This window comes from Daucus carota, chromosome 3 (assembly GCF_001625215.2).
Source record: "Daucus carota subsp. sativus chromosome 3, DH1 v3.0, whole genome shotgun sequence".
Lineage (NCBI taxonomy): Eukaryota > Viridiplantae > Streptophyta > Magnoliopsida > Apiales > Apiaceae > Daucus > Daucus carota.
Window position 1 is genome coordinate 60,335,850 of NC_030383.2, and position 9,041 is coordinate 60,344,890.

General features: G+C 32.4%; 1 protein-coding gene across 1 annotated transcript; it reads left to right on the forward strand.

Annotated features, from left to right (window-relative positions):
* The first annotated feature begins 3,224 nt into the window (after nt 1-3,224).
* LOC108214678 (shaggy-related protein kinase alpha) lies at nt 3,225-7,472 on the forward strand. Its single transcript, XM_017386815.2, has 13 exons — nt 3,225-3,518; nt 4,408-4,599; nt 4,691-4,783; nt 4,870-4,929; nt 5,056-5,328; nt 5,446-5,520; nt 5,706-5,762; nt 5,852-5,992; nt 6,083-6,133; nt 6,359-6,454; nt 6,529-6,612; nt 6,887-6,989; nt 7,069-7,472. Exons 2-13 carry the CDS (start codon nt 4,486-4,488, stop codon nt 7,149-7,151), a joined length of 1,230 nt encoding a protein of 409 aa, XP_017242304.1. The 5' UTR covers nt 3,225-3,518; nt 4,408-4,485; the 3' UTR covers nt 7,152-7,472.
* The last annotated feature ends 1,569 nt before the right edge of the window (nt 7,473-9,041 follow it).

Below are 9,041 nucleotides of genomic sequence, written 5' to 3' on the forward strand. Positions count from 1 at the left end.
TGATATTTATTTTAAAAAATAATTAAGTTATAATTTTTGGTGTTTGCCCTTTGCAGACTCAGATTCTAGTTATTCAGCACTGAGTTTGAGTTATGCAAATTTGTAATTCTAGTCGGACGGGCAAGCTCACCTAGCTCGAATTCGTTTAATTAAACTCGATTCGGTTTGACTCGTTAAACGAGTTGAAAAAGTTCCGGCTCGTTTAATTAAACGAGTAATTAAACGGCTCAGCTCGTGAAATTAAACGAGTTGAGTTCAGGTAGAGATTTAAACTTGATTAAATATAAATTTATACGAGCTGACATGCTCGACTCGTCAAAATCGGCTTGCTTAGACTCGACTCGTTTATGATCGAACATTTTTAAGTTTAAACGAGTGTTCAAGCTCCTCGACCCGAATCTACGATAAGAGTTCGAGAGACATAAATACAGTTTTTTCAAATTTTATACGCATACGGCATCCCAGCGAGACCAAGACCTCAATTATTTTCCGAGACACACAATCATTGTCCATCTACAATAATCCAGAGGGAACATGTATCATACATGTATAGCTGCTTGATTATTCTGTCCCATGACAGTGGAAGCTACTGGCCCTCTAACACTATAATTATATACGATATTAAGCTCGAAAGATAAGTTCAACAAATTTAGTTGCTCGATAACATAAATTTCAAGCCATTGATGGGGACATTTTATCAACCTCGACAGAATAATTGTAATGTGGTGTGGAAAATTAATTTAAACACATATGAACATCTTTTTGTTCTCCACTTATGTTGTGGGATTGACTTTACCGGATAATAGGGTATAAATTGCATTAGTTACTAAATACAAGGTGACAAAGGAGTTGGGCTGATTGAGAAAATGAGAATGAAATTACATTAGCGACAAGTGAAATTACAGGAGCATCAACCTTTTCTCATTTATGTACTTTTTTGTGTGGAGTAAGTTGCCAATTGCAAAAGAGCATACACTTAAATATTCCAATATTTCTGAGTAGAAATTCATTGTCTAATCTATACTATCTATACTATACTATAAAAAGCCAACATAGGTAAATTTGTAGTCGTACAAAATTTTGGTTTGATACTCTCCTCTAAAACTAAAAGTCTACACTAAAACTAAAAGTCTACAAGTAGATATCTATTAAACAGTTTCATATACTAAAAACACTCCTTATGTATATTAATATCTTTTTAAATATAATTTATAATTAGTTAAAAAAAGGTGAAACTACTGTTAATAACATATATTAATATTAAAAATTACTTATAGATAAATGTATAACTAATTATAAATATACAATTTTGAATATCTTTTGTCTAAAATACATATAAATAATTAAAGACGCTACTTTTTAATTATATTCTACTCGAAATTTAACACTTACATATTCTATTTCATTACAAACACGAGCCATTACGTAACATATGAAGATATATGAAATATGAAAAATTTGATTTAAATTGAATAATAAACTGTCACATATTAATATAGAAAAATATTTACAGATAGATAATAAATTGTGAAAGCTAAATTTCCGTTAGAAGATATAACGAGTTGGTTAATATAATTTAACTAAAATCCAATTCATTAATACTAAAATACTAATAAAATGGTGTTAAGAATTAAATTATAATTAATAAATTACGAATCATATACCCGCCCGTGCTTTGCACGGGGTTAAAGGCTAGTTTTAATTAAATACACAAATATCTCATAAATTAAATAATTTGGATTCATATTGAATATATCTAGAAAACAAATACTTCCCCTCAAAATAAAAAATATTTAAGATGATTATGAAAACTAGACGATGATAAAGATAAGAAAATAAACATCATATATCTTTTTTTCAATTCTATACCCAGCAACCTGTTCCACCTGTATCCAAATGCACTTTGGGAGTACTCCCTCCATCCCGATCATTTATATACAAATGATTTGGACACGGAGATCAAGAAAAAATGTAAAAAATAATAAATTTAGAGGAAAAATGGGTAAAATGGTGGGACCTATTTATATTTAATGATAGATTTAAGATAGTGGAGGAAAATAATGGGTGTAATAGTGTTTATACTCCCTCTGTCTTTTTTATATGTCACTTTTGACTTGGGCACGTAGTTTTAAGTGAGTTGACCGGATAGTAAAAATTATTATTTTTAATTAACTTTTTTTGTGAATTAAAATTTTGATTATATATTTTTATTCAGAAAAAGAAAATTTCAAAAATAATACTTTTAACTACCCGATCAAAGCACTTAAAAGTGTGTGCCAAAAAGTCAAACGTCATATATTAAAAAATAGAAGGAGTATTATTATAGATTGAAGATAGTGAAAAACGTGGTAGGTGTAATAGTGTTTTACTCCCTCCATCTCAATTTATAGGTCCATTTTGGAATAAACACACATATTAAGAAAAAAGTTGGTTAGACAGAATCTTTATCTCATGTATCATTAATTAATGCATTGATAAGTGAGAATATAGTTGAGTTTCAAAAAAATCACAACAAATACAGGGATTTAGTGCACTGAGAAATGAAAATAATGTTGAGTTTCAAAAAAGTCACAATTAACATGTAGATAAATTTGTATTGAAAGAATAGAGAGACAAGTGTTTTGGGACAAGTCTACAATTAACATGTAGACGGAGGGAGTATATTATTCTCTCCGTTTCAAATTAAATGTCCACTTAAAAAAAATCACACAGTTTAAGAAAAGTGGTTGTTCACAAATTAATTGCATTAAATGATCAAAATATGTGGAGTGAGATTAATCTAGAAAATATAAATAAGAGATATGTGGAGTAGAATTGACTTTGCAAATATGATTTTGCATTGAAAATTGAAGTGGACAAGTAATTTGAAACAAAAAATTTTTTTGAAAGTGAACATGTAATTGAAACGGAGAGAATATTAAAAGTTACTATTTTTGGAATGTATAAAAATGATGAAACATTCAAAAAGGAAACCGTATAAAATTGAGCGGGACGGACTAATTGTCAATCAAGAATAAATAATAAGGAAAGGACGCACTACTGTACAACAAAAGGCCTATAAATGAAAAATATAAACAATAATGAGATGGACCAAGAGGTGTTTCATGTTGAAAGTTGAAACATACATTGAAATCAAGAGGGATAGATTTACAAATAATTTTAAAAAAAAGTTGAACGGTCAAAAAGAAGTGACCAATAAAAGAATAGTATAAAATTATAACACCATTAATGTCTGAGCCTTTGACTGTCAAACCAAACTCATCTCTCTCCTCTCTCTTACAATAAACCAAACAAAACCCAAATCACAAAGCAAAGAAAAAGAACCCATTTCATCTCTCTCCTCTCTCTTACATAATCACCCATTTTTCACAAACCCCAAGTTCTTGATTTTCTACACTGATAGATCTGATTTTCAGCACAAAAGAAACAACCCCTTGTGCTTTGATGCAGTTATGAAGCCTTCTTGGCCATCTGGGTCAACTTCTGTGTTCAAAGTTGGTGCCTTTTTCATCTGATTGGTATGTGTTTTAGTTCCTTGGTTGGTTAAAGCTGTAAAGATTCAATCTTTATTGTTAATTTGATCTGGGTTTTAGTCTTCTTGATGATTTTATCTTGTTTGTGTTGGATCTGTGGATGATGTTGATTAATAGTGTTAAAAATGTGTAAAAGGGAAGTCTTTCAAATTAAGTAGTTTAAATGTCTCTGTGTTTTGTTAGTAGTGTAGTGTTGTAATACCTTTTTGATTTTTGACTGCTGTTCTCACTAATGTCTGAAAAACATCATAGTTTATGGACTCTGGTAAGATGATTTTTACCTGAAATTAAGATTTACTAGTACTATGTAAGTGGAAAGAGGAGGTTGTGCTTTTGGTCTACTACTGTGGAACATTGGACTTTATGCAAAGATCTTGGTTAATGTTCTTCTTCTTATAATGGAGAGTTGACCAGTTATAAATTGGTAAATTTGCAAACACAGGCACACACACAAACAAGAATGTTTTCATTGTTGCTGTCAAAGAAATGGTATCAATGATGGTCTAACTTCTTAATGGTTGTGTTTTGTCATAGATTTCTGGTAGAAAAGTTAACTGTTAGTTTGGCTAGAGTTTAGCTTTCATAGTTTGTTTTGTCTTTAACTAGGAATTTGTAATGGAGATGGTTTGAATGCTGATTACATGCGCAGTTCAATGAATTCATTTATACTGGCAACCTCTAATGGTTATATTACAAGTAATAGAGGAATCAAAATTATTTAGTGTATATGTACACTGGTTTTAATGGTAACATTTCTTGCTGATGATTCTGTGAGATGTACATATATGGTCTTGGTCTATCTTTATGAGTAAATTTTGGTTGAATGAATTAAGCTTGTTTTTACATTGATAAATTGGCACCTACATTTCTGTAGGTACGGCGTTGACTTCACTTCTGCAGCTTAATTCTCAACGTCGGGAAGACCAGATATATTATTTAAAGTTCAGTTTTTATGGCTTCTGTAAGTGTAGCTCCCAATGCAGGAGTAAGAGAGCCTAGTGGAAATAATGTCGCTGTTGATAGATTGCCTGAAGAAATGAATGACATGAAAATTAGGGATGACAAGGTAGACTTTTATGTATCAGTATATTGCCCTACCTGTCATTCATTTGGCTTGACTGTTTCACTAATAGTTGCCGTCTCTGCTCTTAATACAGGAGATGGAAGCAACTGTTGTCGACGGTAATGGGACAGAGACTGGTCATATTATTGTGACCACTATAGGTGGTAGAAATGGCCAGCCAAAGCAGGTACACTTTGTCATTTGCAGTTTTCATATAGCATATCAGTTATTATAATATTGTGTAGCATTTTGATGTGTTAATCTGTGATGCAGACAATAAGTTATATGGCAGAGCGTGTCGTTGGGCAAGGATCATTTGGAGTAGTGTTCCAGGTTTGTAGACAGTTTCTTATCCAAATTGATGTCAACAGATGATGATGAAAGAATTTGTTAATATTGTTTAATGTAGTGGCACTGTATACTTTTGCTGAATAAGTGGCACTTTACATGGTTGTTTAGGCAAAGTGCTTGGAGACTGGTGAAGCTGTTGCAATTAAAAAAGTTCTTCAAGACAAGAGGTACAAGAACAGGGAGCTGCAAACCATGCGTGTTCTGGATCACCCAAATGTGGTTGCTCTTAAACATTGTTTCTTTTCAACAACTGAAAAGGAGGAGCTATATCTTAATTTGGTATTGGAGTTTGTGCCAGAAACAGTTCATCGTGTGATCAGACACTACAACAAGATGAATCAGAGAATGCCCATGATTTATGTCAAACTTTATAGTTATCAGGTATGCTTTATACCTGGTGATGAACTTGCTTGGATTTTTCCCTCTTATCTTGTCAAATAATGCTACTTAAAATGTATCTTTATACCCTTCTCTTTCTTTGTCTATAATTCCATTCAGATTTTGAGGGCATTGGCTTACATACATGGTAGTATTGGAGTATGCCACAGAGACATTAAACCTCAAAATCTACTGGTAAGTTGCATAACATGCTTCATTAAGTTTATTATCCCTCTACTACATTCCTAATCTTAAATTTGCAATTACAGCAAATTAAGCTTCTTCTCACTCATTATCCTGTTTCTAGCAGATGTTAGTGGAGAAATTGTTTTCTTGAATCTTTTATTACTCGTTTCTAACTTCATTTGTTTTTGTCACAGGTTAACCCACATACTCATCAAGTGAAACTATGTGACTTCGGAAGTGCAAAAGTCTTGGTGTGTTACTCTTTCCTATACCAACTCGATTAGTATTTGATTTCACTTATATTCTGATAATCTTATCATTATTTTCTTGAATTTGTCAGGTTAAAGGAGAGCCAAACATTTCTTACATATGCTCCAGATACTACAGAGCTCCTGAACTTATATTTGGTGCTACAGAGTACACCACAGCTATAGATATCTGGTCTGCTGGTTGTGTGTTGGCAGAATTGTTGCTTGGACAGGTAGATATTCCAACTTGTGTCTTGTTTCTTTGCTAAGTTGGGAAGCTGTTTTTTATAGTTCCACTAATACGAATAATAATGCTGTTTCAGCCTCTTTTTCCTGGTGAGAGTGGAGTAGACCAACTTGTGGAAATCATCAAGGTGAGTTAGCTTGCGTTCATGATTTTGTCATTAATTTTATGATGGGGGTAGGCATATATGGTTAACGGTTGTTATCAGATTGGATGGTTAATTATACATGTGTTTTCACTCCTTGCTATAGTTACTCTCAGAATTATATCTTTTTGATGATTCTTGAATGCAATACATTTGTTCAGTTTTGGTTTTAATTTCTTCTAGAGCTTAGTGTGATGCTTGCTGATGCAGGTTTTGGGAACCCCGACAAGAGAAGAAATCAAATGCATGAATCCTAATTACACAGAGTTCAAGTTTCCACAGATTAAAGCTCACCCATGGCATAAGGTAGGGATCTAATTTGTCCGTTCTGGCACCTTCATTGAGTCTTGCAGAGTTCGTTGACTGTATTTTCTTGGCAGATATTCCACAAACGCATGCCTCCAGAAGCTGTTGATCTGGTATCAAGGCTGCTTCAGTACTCACCAAATCTTAGGAGCACAGCTGTAAGTATAAGATTAGCACATTATGCTTTACTATGTTTACCCCTTTGAAATGTTCCCCTTGATAAAATACTTATGCTCCAATGTTTTTAATTAAAATGAATTCCTTCCTTGTTATCATGCAGATTCTAATTGAGGTTTAAATTTAATTTTGTTGGTACTGGACCATATCTAATAAACTTTAGATATAAACGTGAAGGATGGGTCTTATGAAACTGTGTTCCTTGATGTGATTTTAGTGGCATGAACTTGATTGTGCTTTTACTCTTTTGTGTAGTTGGATTCCTTGACACATCCATTTTTTGATGAGCTTCGTGACCCAAACACCCGTCTACCGAATGGACGATTTCTTCCTCCTCTCTTCAACTTTAAGTCTCACGGTAAGGATTCACTAAGATAATGACTGGATATTGCAGCTTTTGTGCCCATCTAATATAAGTTGATGCTGCTGTTGATTAGAGCTGAAGAAGGTTGCACCTGAGATGCTCGGAAAGCTGATTCCAGAGCACGCTAGAAAGCAAAGCGCGTTCTTCTCTTCATAAGGCATGAAGGTTTCTGCATTGACATGTGCTTTTGTGAAATGAGCTCCTCTACTGCATAAAATGAGATATCTGTGCTCTTCTAAGTGACTACTCGATTTGTTTCTTTATCTGTTCCGTAGTCTCAATGTATTTATATTCTCCCTTCTCCGTAGCAGAACCAAAATGTTGTGTTTTATGTTTTTGAGTATGCTGACCCTTGTTGCTAATCGTGGACAGAGTTGTAATCGCTTTAATGTGCAAATATTTATGTGTTTTCGACAAACATAATGTAATTTTGCTACTCGGACTCTATTGTTTCAAAGTTCTTGAGCCTGTGAACAATTTCTGTGATTCTTACTCCCCGATGATTACTTTCAACGTCTGTTATTCTTACACAATTGGTCTTAAAATGTTCAGAACTGTCTTTCTCATTTCTTTATACTGTTTTATATTCCTCCACACATTTTAAGATGCATGTAAAACAGAGTATCATAATTTTATCATAATTTTTTCATGAAATTTTGTGTAAATATTTATACGACTGGAAAAGAGAATCAGTTTTTTTTTCCAGTTCATAGAAAATAATAAAAAAATTAGTATTATAGATTGTAGTTTTAACTTTTTACTTGTAAAAATTAGAGAAACAGTTTTTTTTTTCTCACTTGATAGAAAATGATCAAAAATTAGTATTAAGCATCTCCACCGGCATTGGATATAATCGTCGGTTAAATTGAACCAATAAGACATTATGTAAAATTTGCTGAATATGTAAGAGCATCTCCAACCATCTAAAACTCTTGGCTAAAAGGTGAGTTGACATACTTAAAATAAAAAAATTTAGCCAACAGCTCTAAAAACTCAACTCCAATCATGCTCAGCTGTTATCTATAAATTTAGCCAACCTCTTATGGATGACTAAATTTGTCGAAACTCTACAGGTCTGTAAGAAAATCCGTAGGAAGATTGTACATCATTTATTACCATATTGAACTGATATATTCTATTTTAACAATTTAAAATATTAATAACATACTATTTTTAAATTATAGTCAACCAATATAGCCAATACCATTGAAGCAAAATGTATTACAGGTCCAACAAATTTTACATAATGTCTTACAGGTCCAATTTAGCCGAGGATTATAGCCAACGCCATTGGAGATGCTCTAAGACATTGTATTTCAATGGTATTAGCTATATTAGTTGGCTATAATTTAAAAATAGAATGTTATTAATATTTTAGTTTGTCGAAATAAAATATATCAATATAATATGGTAATAAATGATTCCTACATATTTCTTACAGACTTGTAGAGATTCGACAAATATAACCATTAATAGGAGGTTGGTTAAAATTATATACAACATGTTAACGTGGTTGAAGTATAATTTTTTCAACAGGTTGGCTAAAGTCAACTCACTTTTTAGGTATAAATTTGTATGGTCGGAGATGCTCTTAGAGCATCTCCAACCATACAAACTCTTTAGCTAAAAAATGAGTTGGCATTCCAAATATAAAAAATTTAGCCAACATGTTGAAAAAATCGTACTCCAACCACGTGAACCTGTTGTCTATAATTTTAGCCAACCTCCTATGGATGGCTATATTTGTCGAACCTCTACAGGTCTGTAAGAAATCTGTAGGATGATTGCACATCATTTATTACCATATTAAACTGATATATTCTATTTTAACAAACTAAAATATTAATAACATTCTATTTTTAAATTATAGCCAACCAATATAGCCAATATCATTGAAGCAAAATGTCTTACAGGTTCAACAAATTTTACATAATGTCTTACAGGTTCAATTTAGCCAACACTTATAGCCAACGCCGTTGGAGATGCTCTTATAGATTATAGTCTTAACTTGTATAAATTTTTGTAAGATTAAAAAAAGGACGGTTC

Excerpts from the sequence above, each read along its gene's own strand:
- LOC108214678 (XM_017386815.2), top strand. The coding sequence starts at position 4,486 with ATGGCTTCTGTAAGTGTAGCTCCCAATGCAGGAGTAAGAGAGCCTAGT. Across the intron at positions 5,763-5,851 it reads TCGGAAGTGCAAAAGTCTTG|GTTAAAGGAGAGCCAAACAT; the intron begins GTGTGTTACTCT and ends TGAATTTGTCAG. Across the intron at positions 6,990-7,068 it reads CTTCAACTTTAAGTCTCACG|AGCTGAAGAAGGTTGCACCT; the intron begins GTAAGGATTCAC and ends GCTGTTGATTAG.